Raw genomic sequence first — 20000 nt, 5'->3', positions numbered from 1 at the left:
CACCCCATCAGTCACCGTCATCTGTCACCCTATCAATCATCGTCATTTGACACCCCATCAGTGATCGTCACTTGTCACCCCATCAATCATCGTCACATGTCACCCCGTCAGTGATTGTCATTTGTCACCCCATCAATCATCGTCACTTGTCACCTCATCAATCATCGTCGCCTGTCACCTCATCAATCATCATCACCTGTCACCCCATCAGTCATCGTCACCTGTCACCCCATCAGTCATCGTCACCTGTCACCCCATCAGTCATTGTCACCTGTCACCCCATCAGTCATCGTCACCTGTCACCCCATCAGTCATCGTCACCTGTTTGTCATATACATGCAATCACTTACTGACCGCCTAACGACTATATGCGTCGGCCATTAAAAGCTAAATACTGGAGTTATGGCAGCAGATAGCCCCCATAACCCCGGTATTTTTTGAAACGGCGGGCGGTCGGCTTTCAGATAAGGGTGGTCCCAGTGGCGGATTCGCCGCGGAATTACCCTTACGGTGCAGGGGAAGAGGTGCCCCCCCCCCCTCCTGCCGCGTCCCAGACGTTTTCCCAGCTTACCGGACCCGCCGGCAGCGGGGAAAACTATCCGGTCCCGGATCCTCAGAGACAGGAAGTCGAGTGAGGGCAAGATGGCCCTCACTCAACTCTATGGTCTTGGAGGACCGGAGCTACGTCAAAAGACGTTGCCTAGCAACCGGTTTAAAGGGCCGCTTTTTTTTTTGCTTTTTTTTTTTTTCCTCTTTCAACAATTTTTTTTTTTTTTTTTCTTTTTTAGTGTAGTTGTGAGGTGTGAGGTCTTTTTGACCCCAGATCTCACAATAAAGAGGACCTGTCATGCTTATTTCTATTACAAGGGATGTTTACATTCCTTGTAATAGCAATAAAAATGATCAAAACATTTTTTTTTTTAAACTGTGTAAAAATAAAAAAATAATAAATAAAATAAATAGGAAAAAAAAAAAAAAAAAAAAATTAAAGCGCCCTGCCTCCGTTAGCTCGCGCACAGAAGCAAACGCATACGCAAGTCCCGCCCACATATGTAAACGGTGTTCAAACCATACATGTGAGGTATCGCCGCGATCGTTAGAGCGAGAGCAATAATTTGAGCCATAGAACTCCTCTGTAACTCTAAGCTAGTAACCTGCAGAAATTTTTAAAATGTTGCCTATGGGGATTTTTAAGTACCAATGTTTGGCGCCATTCTGTGAGCATGCACAATTTTGAAGCATGACATGTTGGGTATCTAATTACTCGGCGTAACATTATCTTTCATATTATGGAAAAAAAATGTGCTAAATTTACTGTTTTCTTATGTTTTAGTTCAAAAAAGTGAATTTTTTTTCAAAAAAATCGCATTTGGAAGACTGCTGCGCAAATATGGTGTGATAAAAAATATTGCAACGATCTCCATTTTATTCTCTAGGGTCTCTGCTAAAAAAAAATATATAATGTTTGGGGGTTCTAAGTAGTTTTCTAGCAAAAAAAAATGATTTTAGTTTGTAAACACCAAGTGTCAAAAATAGGCCCAGTCTTAAAGTGGATAAATGGACAACTTTGTGTAAAGCGCTACTTGGATGTTAGGCCTATGTATGTGGCCAGGCTGTGAAAAAGTGTTACACATGTGGTATCGCCATACTCAGGAGGAATAGCAGAATGTATTTTGGGGTGCAATTTTTGCTATGTACATGCTATGTGTTAGAAATATTGCATAAATGGACAGCTTTGTGTAAAAAAAATGTGTTTTCATTTTCTTTCCACATTTTCCAAAAACTTGTGGAAAAAAATGACATATTCAAAAGACTCATTATGCCTCAAAAATTATACGTTGGGCTGTTTGCTTTCCAAAATGGGGTAATTTTATGGGGGTTTCCATTGTCCTGGTGCTCCAGGGCCTTCAAAAGTGAGATAGGTTGTCAGGAAATTATATGTGTAATTTGTGCTCCTAGAATGCCGGACGGGGCTACTTGGATGCTAGGCCTCTGTATGTGGCCAGGCTGTGAAAAAGTCTCACACATGTGGTATCTCCATACTCAGGAGGAGTAGTAGAATGTGTTTTGGGGTGTAGTTGCAAGTATACATGTGCTGTGTGAGAGAAATAACCTGTTAATACGGCAATTTGTAAAAAAAAAAAAAAAAAAAAAAACAAAATCTTCATTTTGCAAAGCATTGTGGGAAAAAATTACAACTTCAAAAAACTCACCATGCCCCTTATTAAATACCTTGGAATGTCTACTTTCCAAAAAGGGGTCATTTGGGGGGTATTTGTACTTTCCTGACTTTTTAGTGTCTCAAGAAATGAGATAGGCCTTCAGTACATCAGGTGTGATCAAGTGTGATCAATTTTCAATGATTCGCACCATAGCTTGTGGACTCTATAACTTTCACAAAGACCAAATAATATACACTTACTTGGGTTATTTTTACCAAAGATAAGTAGCAGTATAAATTTTGGCCAAAATTTGTGAAGAAAAATTACTAATTTGCAAAATTTTATGACAGAAACAAAGAAAAATGCGTTTTTTCACAATATTTTCAGTCTTTTTTTTATTTATAGCACAAAAAATAAAAAACCCAGTATTGATCAAATACCATCAAAAGAAAGCTCTATTTGTGTGAAAAAAAGGACACAATTTTTGTATGGGTACAGTGTTGCATGACTGAGTAATTCTCAGTCAAAGTGTGAGAGCGCTGAAAGCTGAAAATCGGTCTGGGCAGGAAGGGGGTGAAAGTGCACTGTAGGCAAGTGGTTAAACAACTACTGCTCTGTTAGTCAGACTCTGATGGATCTATGACACATGCCATTTGACCACTAATTCATGGGTTTACAGCATGTGATATGTCTGTGGTCACATGGCTGCTCGATGGGATTGCACTGATACTGAATTGAAAATGTATGTAATATCATCATCCAACTCAACGAAATGTATAATTGTTTAGTTATTATTAGAGAATGTATTTCATTAGCAGTTAGAACCAAATGGCCGTCAAGCTTAGGTACTGTTCTTGCTGAGAGAACATTATTACATTTTTAATAATAGCAGCTGAATTACACTCACAATTACAAACAATCAATGTGGTTTGCTATTATATGATCACTATGACACCTATCATAATAATCACATGGGTTTGTTAACAAGCAAACCTGTCAGCTGTATTGTGCCGTGCATTACAACATCCATAAAATCACATAGTTAAAACATGAACACATACAATGTATACCTATAGAACCTCCCTTAAAGTGGTTCTAAAGGCAGAAGGTTTTTTTTTTTTTTTTTATCTTAATGTATTCTATGGAGCACCCCCCTTAGCCCCCTGTCATACTTACCTGAGCCCCATCTTGATCCAGCAATGCTACAAGAGAGCATCGGCTGTCTAGGACTCCCCCTCTTGATTGGCTGAGACACAGCAGTGGGCACCATTGGCTCCCGCTGCTGTCAATCAAAGCCATTGAGCCAATGAGGAGAGAGCATGGGCAGGGCCCAGCCACATCTCTGTGTCTGAATATTTTGACAAGCCTACCCAGTCTACTAGGTGTGTGGTTTATATATATATATATTTTTTTTTTGTTACATAACAGTGTAGGTGCTAGTTGCCTTGTTTTATTCCCCCCCGGGTATAGAAACGCATGCCTTTGACAATTGTGCCTTCCCTTGCTTGGTGTTTGACTTCTTTGACTTGATGAGTTGTTTGTTGATTTGTGTTTCATATAGGTATAAGAAGTGTAAGAAGTGTAGCAATTATTTTGTACTTTGAATGGTTTAATTTTTCATTCAAGCAGCTCCCCTCATCTCCTAAAGAAGCAGGTGTTCCTACAAAACACGTTGAGGAATTACCTACCTATGAAGACACCTACCTATCACTACGTTTTAGTGTAATTTTGATATAGGATGGTGTCATTTACTCTATATGTATATATTGTATGTGTTCATGTTTTTAACTATGTGATTTTGTGAATGTTGTAACAAAAAAATGTATATTTTTATTTGTTGTATTGTGTTGACATCTTAAAAATCTATATTGTTTCCTTTCAATTTTTGATAAAGCCAGTAGGTGGCAGCTGTCGCATTGCAATTTATTGTCTAAAAATAAATACATTAAAAAAAAAAACTATAATGTTGTTAAACCTGTTAATAATAGGATAATAATAAAAAAAAAAATTAATCCATTTCTCAGCTTACAAAAAAAAAAAAAAAAAAAACACGAGCAATGTGTGTATTAAAATTGCATGGTACTTAAAAAAACATTTTGTGTCCCCAAAAACAACAGAAAAATAATTTAGGTAGAAAAATATTTTAGGTAGGAATAAATTAGCTGACACATGCTAATGCTAATAAATTTGGTCTTGCCATCTAGGCTCCAATGATACCTGATTGTGAAAAGAATAAAGTGACTTTGCAGTGACAGAGAATGACATTTCAGGAAAATTGACAACTTTGTGGCAAAATCTAATCTTTAGTAAGCAGCCACTGGTGTGATTTTCATCAAGATCATTGATTATATATACATACATCCTTGATTAGGCAAAAGCTACAGCCTGAATTTTATTAACAATACTTCTAGGCTTATCACTGAACCATTTTTATTTAATTCTGGTAAATTATATACAGAACTTGCCATTAGATTTTCATTGGATATTTAGCACCTTGAGCTTCTCATCATCTCAAAGTTCTGACTTCTTCAGTAGAAGTGCTATGTAAAATTTCACATATCATTGATTAATGACGACTCCAACATAGAAAAAAACACTCTTAAAAATAATTAAAAAAATTTTTTTTGAATTGTCTGAATACTTGTCGTCAGATCGATGTACAGTATTTCATGAAATGGTAATTAAATATGCAAATGATTGTATGACAGAACACTGACCTCTACACAGGTCCCAGTGATCGCATCACAAATTGTGAGAATTGATAAGTTCTGAGATCGATTCAGCCATTGCACAGCAAGATGAATGTTTGTCACCCAGCTGACCAGAGTGATGTAATATTCCCTACAGGAAAAAAGCAATGCTCATCAACAAGCAAGTAAAATTTTATTTAGAACTTTAACTGTGCTGTACTCCAGCTTACCACTTCTGCCTTTTTTTTTTTTAAACATAGCTTAACCTACAAATACTGTGTAATCATCACATGATACTGGAAAAGTCCCATGGTATAAAAATAGGTAGCTTTGAACTAAAATAAACATACACACTTTAGTGACCATGGAGACGTAACCACTGTGAGTTCAGGAAGGTGACGTCTTATTGTGCAGTGTGCAATATAGTAAAACTTTTTAAACTGTAAATCCTTTTTAAAACTAATTTTATCTATGCTTGCCATATATAGAAATGTTTTCCAATCCATCACCAAACACCTTCAAGCTTAACTCTAGGCCTAGAAGAAAGCTGAAATGTGTATATATATATATATATATATATATATATATATATATATATATATATACTGTATATATACAGTGGGTACGGAAAGTATTCAGACCCCCTTAAATTTTTCACTGTTTGTTATATTGCAGCCATTTGCTAAAATCATTTAATTTCATTCTTCTTCCTCATGAATGTACACACAGCTCCCCATATTGACGGAAAAACACAGAATTGTTGACATTGTTGCAGATTTATTAAAAAAGAAAAACTGAAATATCACATGGTCCTAAGTATTCAGACCCTTTGCTGTGACACACATATATTTAACTCAGGTGCTTTCCATTTCTTCTGATCATCCTTGAGATGGTTCTACACCTTCATTTGAGTCCAGCTGTGTTTGATTATACTGATTGGACTTGATTAGGAAAGCCACACACCTGTCTATATAAGACCTTCCAGATCACAATGCATGTCAGAGCAAATGAGAATCATGAGGTCAAAGGAACTGCCTGAAGAGCTCAGAGACAGAATTGTGGCAAGGCACAGATCTGGCCAAGGTTACAAAAAGATTTCTGCTGCACTTAAGGTTCCTAAGAGCACAGTGGCCTCCATAATCCTCAAATGGAAGACGTTTGGGACGACCAGAACCCTTCCTAGAGCTGGCCGTCCGGCCAAACTGAGCTATCGGGGGAGAAGAGCCTTGGTGAGAGAGGTAAAGAAGAACCCAAAGATCACTGTGACTGAGCTCCAGAGATGCAGTCAGGAGATGGGAGAAAGTTGTAGACAGTCAACCATCACTGCAGCCCTCCACCAGTCGTGGCTTTATGGCAGAGTGGCCCGACGGAAGCCTCTCCTCCGTGTAAGACACATGAAAGCCTGCATGGAGTTTGCCTGAAGGACTCCAAGATGGTGAGAAATAAGATTCTCTGGTCTGATGAGACCAAAATAGAACTTTTTGGCCTTAATTCTAAGCGGTATGTGTGGAGAAAACCAGGCACTGCTCATCACCTGTCCAATACAGTCCCAACAGTGAAGCATGGTGGTGGCAGCATCATGCTGTGGGGGTGTTTTTCAGCTGCAGGGACAGGACGACTGGTTGCAATCGAGGGAAAGATGAATGCGGCCAAGTACAGGAATATCCTGGACAAAAACCTTCTCCAGAGTGCTCTGGACCTCAGACTTGGCTGAAGGTTTACCTTCCAACAAGACAATGACCCTAAGCACACAGCTAAAATAACGAAGGAGTGGCTTCACAACAACTTTGTGACTGTTCTTGAATGGCCCAGCCAGAGCCCTGACTTAAACCCAATTGAGCATCTCTGGAGAGACCTAAATATGGCTGTCCACCAACGTTTACCATCCAACCTGACAGAACTGGAGAGGATCTGCAAGGAGGAATGGCAGAGGATCCCCAAATCCAGGTGTGAAAGACTTGTTGCATCTTTCCCAAAAAGACTCCTGGCTGTATTAGATCAAAAGGGGGCTTCTACTAAATACTGAGCAAAGGGTCTGAATACTTAGGACCATGTGATATTTCAGTTTTTCTTTTTTAAGAAAACTGCAACAATGTCAACAATTCTGTGTTTTTCTGTCAGTATGGGGTGCTATGTGTACATTCATGAGGAAGAAGAATGAACTTAAATGATTTTAGCAAATGGCTGCAATATAACAAAGAGTGGAAAATTTAAGGGGGTCTGAATACTTTCCGTACCCACTGTATATGTATATATATACACACACAGGATATAGGAAATGTTTTAGGGCCTGTTCACACTAGAGCGGTGTCTGGTGTTTTTCCGCACTTGAGGGTGCGATAGGTTCTTGTGCTTGTTGGCTTTTATAAGGACAGTAGCCCTGCTCACTGGTTGCTGGATGATACTCAGCCCCCCTTTTTTCCTGTGCTCCTATGTACAGTATGCTTTTATTGGGTTTCCTGTTACCGGTCCAGTTTACATTTGGACCTGTCTTGTCTCCACTCCTTGTTCTACTGACTTCACTGCCTGATTAGCTGTGCATGACCTCGGATTGTTCCTTACCCGGCAACCTGCCTCTGTTCCTGACTAACCTACTGTGCATAACCCTTGAGTTGGCTCTTGACTGCTTTTTGCCTTGCTCTGCTGTAAAGACCCGCCTGCAACTCCTAAATAGACACCTGCCCTGCGGTCGTCACTGTTCTGTGCTGCCCTCAGGACAGTCTGGCTACCACAGCTGGCAATCCACGCTTCTTTGGGCGCAACCCCTACTGTCTCCACCTTCAGGGGTGCTCTGCACTCATCCGGAAGGGAAGACCTCTAAGCTCTTTGGCCTCTGACCAGGTACGTCACAATCTGTTATACCTAAGCCATTGTTTCTAATTTTCAGAGACTCTTTAAAGACTGGCAAGGTACCACTGGATTAGCCATAAGGTCAATGTGGTGCTTATATTTCAAAAGGCATCATAGTCTTTACCAAGTAACTAGAGTCTGGTCAGTTTCACTTCTATAGTTGGAAAGATACTTGAGAGCTTAAAAAGACCACATAGAAGAATATAATATTTTAAGCAACAGACAGAATGGATTTAATGAAAAACCAAAGTTGTCAAGCAAATCTGATTTCTTTTTATGAAGATGTGAGCAAAAACTTGGATGTATTCAGAGGGTAGTGATTATTGATTTATACTCTGAATGGTCTAAGGTTATTAGTGGTGTACTCCAAGGTTTAGTGTTGGGACCCTTGCTTTTTAAGATAATTATAAATGATATAGGGTCTGGGAGTAAAAGTACCATTTCAGTGTTTGCAGATTACACCAAGCTATGCAGTTACAGGATGTTGCCAACTTGCAAGCCAATCTCAATGCACTGTTTAATTAGGCAAATATGTGGCAAATTAGGTTTAATGTTGATAAATGTAAAGTTTTATACACTTAGGGCTAAGAATATGCATTTATTGTACATTCTAGGAGGAAAACAGCTGGGGGAGTCAAAGTTATAATAGAATGCAATGCCAAGCTGCGGTTTCTAAAGCTAGCAAAATCCTTTCTTGTATTAAAAGAGGTATGGGCCACAAGGAGAGAGAGAATAAGTTTGTCCCTGTACAATTTACTAGTAAGACCTCAAATGGAATATGCAGAGCAGTTTTGGGCACCAGTTCAAAAAAGGAATATTAGGGAACTGGAGAAAGTGAAGAAGGGCAACCAAGCTGATAAGAGGCATGGTGGAGCTCAACTATGAGAAAGATGAGCTTAACTGAATTTATGATCAACATGTATATATGCATAAGTGGTCCATATAAGGAACTTGGTGTAGAGTTATTCACATTCAGGTCATTACAAAGGACAAGGGGGCACTCTTTACATCTGAAGGAAAATAAATTAACCTCCACATATGGAAAGGCTTCTTCACAGTAAGAGCTGTGAAAATGTGCAATAGACTACCTTGAGAGCTGGCTTTTTATTTTTATTTTAAAAATTCTATGCATTAAAATAAAAAACCTTCTGGGTGAAGCAACCCCACTTTAGCCCTCCTAATACTTACCTGAGCCTTCTCTTCCTCCAGCGATGTGCACAAATGGCTCCTGCTGTTGTCAATCAAAGTCAGTTAGCCAATCAGGAGAGAGAAGGGGCGGGGCTGAACCGCGACACCATGTTTGAATGTATACACAGTTTGGAGAAAGGTTGGTGCCTCAGGCCATGTAAGTTGGGACTTTATGGGCTAGTACAACATGGCTTGTATTGATACAATTTATTGAAAAAAGGTTTTTACATAGTTATACAATAATAACATAGAGTGTGTGGGTTATAGACCCATAAGTGATAGTGAGTCAAAGAGGGAGTGGTGACATGGTGATATGGTGACAGTGGTATGTCTCTCTATCTGTCCACGCTTCTGATGGCGTGGAGTCTGTAGGGAGAGATATCCTGAGTTCCTACGCGTTTCGGCGTTCTGCCTTTATCAAGGAAGTTTTTCCACCATATTTGTTAAAAGAGATCTGCTCTTGTGACCTTGCTTCTGGTCCTTATATTTTCACACAGGAATTGGGGTTGGACACTTGTCGTATCTGTATGATGCTTGGAAGTGTCAGTGGATAAACGGTCCCAGTTATGATCCAATGTATTTTTGTTAATTACAAGTGTAGTATCAAAAAGTTCCACTGGGGGGTCTCTCTCTCCAGTTCTTATATTGTTATGTTGGTAATGGGAAGGGACTTCCACAAAGTAGTTCTCCAGAGCGGCAGGTCCGGGAGTCCTCTCGGTCCCTCTGCTAGAGTATGTACACACAGAGTTGCGGCTCGTTTCGGGTGCCCCATAGCAAGTTGCTCGACAGGAGGGAGGGGCCAGGAGCGCCGGTGAGGGACCCGAGAAGAGGAGGATGGGGGCTGCTCTGAGCAAAACCACTGCATAAAGCAGGTAAGTATAACATGTTTATTATTTTTAAAGAAAAAAAAACAGAGACTTTAAAATCACTTTTAACAGCCTGGATCACTTTTTAGGCCTGGATGAATTCCTAAATGTACATAAAATAACTGGGTATTAACATGTATAGCTAATAACACCAGGGGTAGGTAATCCATGGAATATCCAATTGCCTCAGGGGATCAGGAATCAATCTCCCCCCCCCCCCCCCAAAGTAGCGGATCATGCTTTATTGAGGTTTATTGCCTTCCTCTGGATCAACTATGGGTGCAGGATTTTGTATATGGTGGTTTTCAATATGTTTTTCTTGTTGGTTGAACTAGATGGACAAGTGTCTTTTTTCAACCTCACTACTATGTAACTATCAGGTTTTCCAACACAGGGGATTCAGCTTCACGCAACAAAACAGGTAACAGAAAATGCAGAGCCACTTCGCTCCCCCTTCAGCAGCACTGCTGCTCTTGTTACTGGTCTCTCCTACCTTCTCATCAGCTTTCCTGACTCCTGGAACTCTCTCCTGGCTCACTCAGTCTTATATGATAGTTCCCTGCTGTGCAGGCTCACTCCTGGCCTCTCAATAGGGGTTCTCCTGACACCTTAGGCTCTCTCACTCCTGGCCTCTCAATAGGGGTTCTCCTGACACCTTAGGCTCTCTCACTCCTGGCCTCTCAATAGGGGTTCTCCTGACACCTTAGGCTCTCTCACTGCTGGCCTCTCAATAGGGGTCTCCTAACACCGTAGGCTCTCTCACTCCTCTGAGATTTACAGATTTCTTCGGTGCCCTGGACTCTATTTGTCCTGGTTCCCTCTCAGTCTCCCTGACTCACTTAGCCGCCCTAACTCTCTCAGTTCAATGTATATTGAATCTATCCATCCAACATAGTGTACAATTTCTTGAGTGGAGCATCTCCATCTCCATACCAAGCCACACACCTGTCTTCACACAGAAGCACACCTCCCTTCTGACTGGAGTCCTGTGCTATCCTCAAGCCCTCATTATAAGGACTGTGTGCGCCTGGACACACACCCTTCTGGTCTTCAGCAAGAACTGGATACTGGATTGCAGATTACATCCCTCTGACAGCACTTTGAAATCTCCAAAGTATGAAGCCCAAACTGGGAATACCAAAATCCAGAGAAAGCTGTAAAAACTGTTTTCTCTTCTCATGATCGATAACCCGGAGTCTCACGCTCTGCAAATGTGTGAACCCTGTGTACTTTTTACAACATTTTATACTGTTTTTTTCTAGAGCTTAGTAAATGAGCTAAAGCTTCACTTTGCAAAGAGTACCCAATCACGTCCATGGAAAATAAAAAAAACAGCATTTTTGCTTTGCATTTAATAAGCTCTACCAAGCTCTGGAGCTAGGGTTGCCACCTCATCTCTGTAAAACTGAACACATATTAATCACTCAGGTTCTGTGGCTGATTAAGTTGGTAATTAAACTTACTTAGTGCCTTTTCTGCATTAAATTAGGCTCACCACCTGTGTAATTCATATGTGTACAGCTTTCAAGGGATGAGGTGGCAACTCTATCTGGAACAACTGGATTTGCAGAGTGCAACTGCACTTTGCAAAGTGCACAGTCGTTTTGCCTTTAGTAAACCACCCCAATGTCTGCAGAGCCCCAAGGGCTGCATGAAAACTGCCAAAGGGTGCAGATTAGGCGACCATGTTCTAGGGGACTGGAAAAAGCAGAATATACCAGTGCTACAAAATACTGGAAATAAATAATGGTGTTATACCAACTGCACAGCAACTGTCACATTATACTTAGCAATGAAAGATAAACTGAAAAATAGAATGTCAGGAAAACCTATGAAGCAAGCTAATATAAACTAGGTAATGATTTATATTAGAACAACAAACAGTAATATATTTGCACATGCAAATGACACACAGCTACATTGCAGAGAGAAAATGCAACCTCAGAGATCTCTTAAGAAATTAGATTGTTAGAGCTCAGGATAAAGTCAGCTCACCTGGAAAAAAGCACCTCCTGTCAAGCATAATATACTGTAAATCAGTGAAGCAGTGGGGAACATAAACATCCTTGCCTATGCATACATCAGTATAATAGAATGATCCTGCCAACTCTTCATCATCGTACAGAAATATATTGCATGAAGTCCCTGCAGTACAATGTGATTGGGTATTTTACGCCACAGTTATACACACTATGTGCTGCACAGGCACAACAGAAAACTGCACATTAGAATTAGTGTATAGGAATATTATTCATCCATCCAAATTTTTGGAAATAAATGACATATAGGTCCTGGTCTGGTTTACCTGTAATCAAAAAAGTCAGGGCGAAGGATCTCCACAGTGTGTGATGGACCATAAAGATTGACAACGTATACTTTCACTACAGGAATGGGCTGTCCAGCCTGTAAAATAATAGAGTACAGGTCTTATCTGGTGTTTATCACTTTGTAAAGCTTTTAATATGCAAAAACAAGCACATAAAACAATCCTGATGAGGGTTCCTCTATTACATTTTCTGAGTCACTGATCTAGAAAAGCTATGCAAAACTAGGTGTTCTGACTTCACTTTAACTACTTTTCTTGCATGCTTGTTCTAGGCAGTGACTTCAAGTACTGAAGCCAGAGACAACCAGACAATCAGTATTTTCAGATGGACATGTAAAACAAATCCCTGCTGTCGCAAGGGTGACAGTCCCGCATCCCCTTGTTCACAGGAGTCTGCTGTGTATACCAAACCTTGCCCAGTCCTAATGCTTGCAAAGGAATCCAAAGAATCAGTGAATCCAAATGTCTCCCAGCACTGTCCTTAATCTGGTCATACATGGATCGAAATGTAGCCAGTTCAGAAAGGGATCGGCAGAATTTTGATCCATCTATGGCTGTTCCTGTATCTAAAATCCCTTGAAAATACAAACCAACCAGCATGTTTAAAAAAGTATTTTATAAAAAAGAACAATTCAAGTATTTTCACTAAATACAATACAATAGAAACATATGAAAATTGACAGAAGAAAAAAAAAAAGAAGTCCATCATAATAAGGAAAGAGATGGTCAGCACTCAGTATGAGATCCAAAAAATGGTATTCCTTTAATGAAAAGACATGTACAGCACTGTGAAAACAGCCTACGCGTTTCAAACGTTAGTCCTTAGTCATGGTTGATAAAAAAAACATCCTTTTTCTTATTCTGGTATGTTGAAGGTGTCGGCAGCCTCAAGGCCTGAGCATCGAGCGGAGCGGTTATGTGGGAAGGTTGTAGCACCTACACAACTGTTTTGCCAAGTAGTCCATCAAGTCTGCCCAATTTTCAAAATTTTATGCATGTTTTTGTTTTTTTTTTTTTGTTAACTTTTTGCATGCTTCTTCTACCTCCGGCTCCATCTACGACACTGAGGCTCTGGGATGGCGGGTCGCCAACCCACAATTGGGGCTTGCCAAACCACTATCCCAGAACAGAAGGTCGCAGGTCACATCAGAAGGCCCACCAGTTGGGCACCCCTGTTGTATTCTGTTTTTTTTTACATTTAGAAACATTGAACCCCAATTTTTACTGCTTTGACCAATCTCCTTTGGGATTGCTCCTCTGATTAAACACACATTGCCAGGTTCAAGAAAGCTTCTTTATAAAAATCACTTTTATAGAGAAATACTTTGGAAATTATTTTCTGTAAACCTACAAAGAGCTAAAAAAAATTAAGATAAGACAAAGCAGGCATTTCCATAGTTAATTCATGTCTTCTTCAGCAGTTAAGTAGGTATTTTACAAGTCAATACATGAAAGTGACATTTATAACATCTAGAGAAGCTACTGCCAGAAGTGCGCAGAGCTTGTAATAAAGTTTATTTGCAAATCTATATGCTAATGACGGAATTAACAATCACTAGCTGATTAATTAGCATGCTCTACACACCTCATACTGCTTTAACCTAGCTAAACGAGATGTGCAATAGCCTCTCCAAGGACATGAAGTTAAAAGATATTAGTGCACAGATAAGAAACCACAGCTAGTATTCATAGAATATTAATAAGCCCACATGTATAATGGAAGAATAAATTATATTAAGGTGTCCATAGACTTTGGATCCCCATCAATTTTGGAAGGATCAGGTATCTGTTTCTCTTTGAGCAAAGAAGACATCCACTGAAGGATATTAGGAGGAATTCCTACAATAAACAGAAGAGAAAAAAACTTTCCAGTCTCAGCAGATGGGTAACCAGTACTGGGGAAAGTGCCAATCTTCTCTTGCACTAAATGAGCAATTAAGACTGCTGGGATCTTCTTTACAACTCAGCTGATTGGTGGATGTGGCCCATGTGTACTTCAAAATTGATTCTATTTTTGCCATACATACAAAAGAGAGCCGTTAGCACCTCCAAAGATCAGAAATACATGTAAGCCCCTACGTAGCTTGATGGTCCTATGATTTCCACCAGTGATTCTTGAATGACATGCATTTCTTGCAGCAATCAGTGAATAAAAATCCCAACACTTTACATCACAGCCCCCGCCTTAACATCAGTTTACTGAGTCCCCCCTTCACATCAAAGTCTCCCTTCACATCACAGTTGACCCCAAAAACGCAGTCCCCCCTTTACGTCACAATTTTATCTCCTTTGTGTCATAGTTTCCCCCATCACATCACAGGCCCCCCTTTAAGTCACAGTTGCGCCCCACATGACAGCTTTTTCCACTTTACATCACATTCCCTCCCCTTTACGTCACAGTTTCCCCCACATCACAGTACCCCCCTTTATAGGAAAGTCTGTCCTTCATAACAGTCCAATATAAAATAAGTTGCGCTGTAGATGATGTATACAAGTTGATTGTATGGTGAAGTTGTAAAAGATCCGAATAATGTCCAGAATATGGAAACAAAAACGGGTAACTTGTGCAGGTACCGCTTACCGGAAATATGATAAATAAAGGCCCATCAGTATGTTCAAATACGACCCAGGAATGAGATCCAAGTGGGCTACCAGGTTCCAACGCGGATCCCTCAATGGAGTGGTAACATGTGTGATACAAAAAAATATACCGCCATAGCGTAAAACCAAAAAATATGTGTAATGAAAAGACACCCAAGGTGCGATGGGAACACCACTGCTCCCGTAGTGAAAGAAAACGTGATGAAAGGATACCACAAAACCCCAATAGGTACTCCTTACCGAAATGAAGAGGAAAAATAGCAGATGCACCAAAAAGGGGGGGGGATTGCCCCAATAGGACAGCAGCTTACCACAGGGATGAGTATGGAGAGCTTATATATAACTGGATAGATGTGACTCGAACATGCAAGCAAGTGGGGGGACACCTCTGGTGGATAAAACACCCTTACCGACTCCTGATGATTTGGAGGCAGGAAGGATATGTAGGGAACCGATCCGGTGTGTCTCCTCACTCAGATGGGGAACAGATCCCGTGGATTCCTGTTGGCGTACGCCAGCAGGAATCAGTCTAGGCTTGTTCTCATATGCTCCGGGTCCTTGTTGGTTTATGGGTGTCCTCTGGTTACGCTTTTTGACTCAGGATATAAAAGAAAGAAGGCTCCTTCTTGCTGTTCTCCTTCGTTTGACATGTTTGCTAGCACATGTCAAACAAAGGAGAACAGCAAGAAGGAGCCTTCTTTCTTTTATATCCTGAGTCAAAAGGCGTAACCAGAGGACACCCATAAACCAACAAGGACCCGGAGCATATGAGAACAAGCCTAGACTGATTCCTGCTGGCGTACGCCAACAGGAATCCACGGGATCTGTTCCCCATCTGAGTGAGGAGACACACCGGATCGGTTCCCTACATATCCTTCCTGCCTCCAAATCATCAGGAGTCGGTAAGGGTGTTTTATCCACCAGAGGTGTCCCCCCACTTGCTTGCATGTTCGAGTCACATCTATCCAGTTATATATAAGCTCTCCATACTCATCCTTGTGGTAAGCTGCTGTCCTATTGGGGCAATCCCCCCCCCCCCCCCTTTTTGGTGCATCTGCTATTTTTCCTCTTCATTTCGGTAAGGAGTACCTATTGGGGTCTTGTGGTATCCTTTCATCACGTTTTCTTTCACTACGGGAGCAGTGGTGTTCCCATCGCACCTTGGGTGTCTTTTCATTACACATATTTTTTGGTTTTACGCTATGGCGGTATATTTTTTTGTATCACACATGTTACCACTCCATTGAGGGATCCGCGTTGGAACCTGGTAGCCCACTTGGATCTCATTCCTGGGTCGTATTTGAACATACTGATGGGCCTTTATTTATCATATTTCCGGTAAGCGGTACCTGCACAAGTTACCCGTTTTTGTTTCCATATTCTGGACATTATTCGGATCTTTTACAACTTCACCATATAATCAACTTGTATACATCATCTACAGCGCAACTTATTTTATATTGGACATTTTTTGGGTGCTAGTCTCACTTGAGGTTGCTGCTTTTATTTTTATTTTTGGATTAGCGCAATTGTTTTTTCTTTTTTATCCTTTCTTCATAACAGTGTGCTTAGTCCTCTTCAACCCCCCCCCCCCATTATAGCAGTGTCTGTAGCCACCTCATAACAATTTTTTTAGCCCCCCTCACCCCCTTCATAACAGTGTCCTTAGCCCTTTCACCCCCTTCATAGCAGCATCCTTAGCCCCCTTCACCCCCATTCATAGCAGTGTCCATAGTCCTCTTCATAGCAGTGTCCTTAGCTCCTTCACCCTCCCTTCATAGCAGTGTCTGTAGCCCCATTCACCCCCCTTCATAGCAGTGTCCTTAGACCCCTTTATAGCAGTGTCCTTAGCCCCCTTCATAGCAGTGCCTTTCGCCCCTTCACCCCCCTTCATAGCAGTGTCCATAGCCCACTTCACCCTCCTTCATAGCAGTGTCCATAGCCCCCTTCACCCCCCTTCATAGCAGTGTCCATAGCGCCCTTCACCCCCTTCATAGCAGTGTCTTTAGCCCCCTTTATAGCAGTCTTCTTAGTCTCCTTCACCCCCCCTTCATAGCAGTGTCCTTAGCCCCTTCACCCCCATTCATAGCAGTGTCCTCAGCTCCATTAAGTCCTCTTCATAGCAATGTCCTTAGCCCCATTTGCCTCCTCTTCATAACAGTTTCCTTACACAGTGGCATTTGCAGCCACACAGGCAGTCCTACCTTACATAGGGCTGATCTGGACAACGGGTGGGAGCTGACAAACTTCTCTTGTTAACTTGCTGGTTATTGGTTGCGAGGACCACCCACCTGCTTGCAGCTCCTGCTCTAGGACCTCCCAGCCTGCTGCCTCTCCTGTACTCTGCAATGCTGCGAGGATGACAGTGTGGTGGCTGGGGGAAAGAAACAGGAGCGGGACCTACAGGGCAGTCAGGCAAGAAAGAAAGAAAGAGTCCAGGCTCCAAGTGGCATGACTTCAGTGGTCCTGATGGGACTGCCATTCAGTCTGCATTAAGACAGCAGTCCACCATTTAGTGATGCCTGCTCTATAGCCTAGATAACCAAATGTTAGTTGGCAGGCGGTCTAGCGCTGGACTGCCTGCCAAATAACATTTCAAAGACTTGAATAGAATGCATTTGTACTGCAAGCACAGCATTCCAATCAGGTCTCTGGGACGTTAGTAAGCAGACATGGGCAGCCTGGCACTAGATATTTATACGCAAGTTTGTAGACAGTTGCGAAAGTCATCACTCTAAGTATGGTCCTGTGTGCCCCCTGGGTAGGCAGGGTTGGCTACAGGTTAGTGTACTGAGACTGCTTGGGATGGGACTGGGGATTTTTAAAAGTGTATGCAAACCAAAGAAAATTAACTTCTTTTTACTATATATCTTGTCAGAAATTCAGAGCTGTTATGTGTCCCCGGCACAGTTCCTGGGTTTTCTGAAAGAGAACTCCTAGTTTCTATTTGAGACTAGGCATGTGCAATTAGTTTATGAATTAATCGAAATTCGGTTGAATTTTGCATCTTTCGGAAATTCGGATGCACCCGAACATCCGAAAAAAAAAAATACAGAATTTCAACTAATACAAAAGAAATTATAATGAAAATAACGAATGAATTCAGCATTATTCGTTAATTCGTTAAAGGTCTAAAAAAACAGCAGGTCGACTCAGTAAATCTTACAGTCCAATCAGCTGATTCATTTTGTGCTGGAGGTTGGATTACTGGCAAAGTGCATTCCTGAGAACTGAGTGAGAAGGGTGTTGTATTTGAGCAGAGGAGATGAGTTTTGAGAAGCAGCAGAAGAGATTTTGTATGTGTCTTAATTGTGTCTTAAGTGATCGACCGATTATCGGCAAAGCCGATATATCGAGGGCCGATATGCACTTTCCCCGATATATTGCAGTCGGCCACCAAGGTATTTCGGAAAGTGCTTGTACCGGATTGATGCATCATGCTTGCAGCTAGAGCCATCACCCTGGTACCAGCGTCCATAGCCAATGGTCGGCTGTCTTGTCTGTACAGCTGCCGAAGACCCGATCAAAGCCGCATTCGGCTCTGATCGGGTCTCCATGTAAAACCCGGATGTGATGTCATGACATCACTTCCTGGTACTCGGCGCCAGATTTAAAAAAATGACAGCATTCAAAACAGCCAAACTTGGCGTTTTAAATGCTTTTAAGTGCAAAGGTGGGGTTTGGGGTCTTTTAGACCCCCAGATCCCTCCACAAGAGTACCTGTCATGTGATAAAAAAAATAAATGTTTTTTTTTTAAATGTACGAAAATATCGGCCGATACCGATTTGCAATGGCCAAAATATCGGTATCGGCAACGAAAAACTGATTTCGGTCGATCACTAGTTTTAATGGATTCAACCACTGGCAAAGTGCATTCCTGAGAAGGGTGTTGTATTGCATTTGAGCAGAGGAGACAAGTTTTGAGAAGCAGCAGAAGAGATATTGTGTCAGAGAACAATCTGCAGAAGAACTGGCATATCTGTCAATGGCTAGCAGAATCGCGCATTGGAGAACAGAAATTCACCAAATCTAATGCGCATGCACAAGAACTGTCATGAAGATATATGCGCCACATTCTGGCGCCCAGTGGCCTATTTAAAGCCAGCAGCAGCAACCACTAATTGCTGGATGATCTTCTGCCCCCCTTTGTTCCTGTGCCTTGTCTATCCTGATCTTGGACCTCCTGTTACTGACCCGGCTTGCCTTTGGACCAGATTCACTTTGATTCCTGGCTCTGACCCCTGGCTTGAACTTCTGACTTGCTTCTGCTTGATCCACTGTGTTTGACCTTGGCTTGGCTTGCTGACTCTGCTATTACCTGTTTACCTGTGTATGACCCTGGCTTGTTCCAGTTTCTGCTACCTGCCTATGCTACTGACTGATCCATTGTGTATAACCCTTGGCCTGGCTTCTGGTTCTGCTTCCTGCTTTGCCCTGCTGCCAAGTACGCCAGGAACTGCTAAGGACACCTGCCCTACAGCGCATCCTGCTGCCATCTGGTGATCAGCTCTGCAGATTCCTACAACTGGAAACCTGTGCTTCTTTGCCTGTTCCTGCTGCCATCTGGTGATCAGCTCTGCAGATTCCTACAACTGGAAACCTGTGCTTCTTTGGGCACTGCATTCCCTGTACCACCTCCAAGGGTTTTCTTCACTTAGCTGCAAGGGGAGCCTTCTCAGAACTTCAGCCTCTGACCAGGTATGTGACATATTGTCATTGTGTGTGTTAATAGACTCAATAAACAAACAACTTTCCAAATTACGAATCATTATCACAAATAAACATATAAATAACGATTTATCAGAAAACATAAAAATTAAACAATAAAACTAATCAGTTTGTTATAACGAATATCTATATAAATAAATATCTCAAAATAAATTATCACAAAATAAAAAATACAATGGAACCAAATTATTTCTTTTTAAATGAAAACGAAACACAATTTTCAGTCGTGCACAAGTCTATTTGGGACTACAGAGTCATTAGCTTTCATGTTGTAGAGCTCTGAGAATGGGAGCGGTTGAGTAGTTTAGCAAAAGACACTGGGTAGGATTGACACTGCATAGTTCACAAAAATGCTGGGTGTTGGTAGCTCACAATAGGCCATAGGAGCTGAGTACATTGCTGGCAACAGGTATCTCCCTGTACTTGCAGGATCTTTTAAAATAAAACAATGTGCATGTTTTGCAGAGATCAGGCGCAGGTTTTTGAGAGTTGACATAAACTTTATCATTTTGCAGTAAGTATGGGAGTTTCCCTTTATGTTGAATGCACCCCAATTGACATATACAGTAAAAAAAAAAAAAAAACAGG

At 41.3% G+C, this 20000-nt stretch overlaps 1 protein-coding gene across 2 annotated transcripts in view; it reads right to left on the bottom strand.

The window, feature by feature from the left end:
- LOC309546288 (inactive dipeptidyl peptidase 10-like) overlaps positions 1–20000 on the bottom strand; it is a 334481-nt gene that overhangs the window by 120047 nt on the left and 194434 nt on the right. For both annotated transcript variants that reach the window (XM_082245881.1, XM_082245882.1), the window contains exons 10-11: positions 12062–12159; positions 4880–5003 (exon numbers count right to left, since the gene is read on the bottom strand). In XM_082245881.1, the coding sequence (XP_082102007.1) occupies positions 4880–5003; positions 12062–12159 (222 nt within the window). The remainder of the gene's footprint in view (positions 1–4879; positions 5004–12061; positions 12160–20000) is intronic.

This window comes from Pelophylax lessonae (genome assembly GCF_965119305.1).
Source record: "Pelophylax lessonae genome assembly, chromosome: 2".
Lineage (NCBI taxonomy): Eukaryota > Metazoa > Chordata > Amphibia > Anura > Ranidae > Pelophylax > Pelophylax lessonae.
The sequence above is the reverse complement of the archived record's forward strand: the minus strand, read 5'-3'. Positions and strand labels throughout refer to the sequence as shown.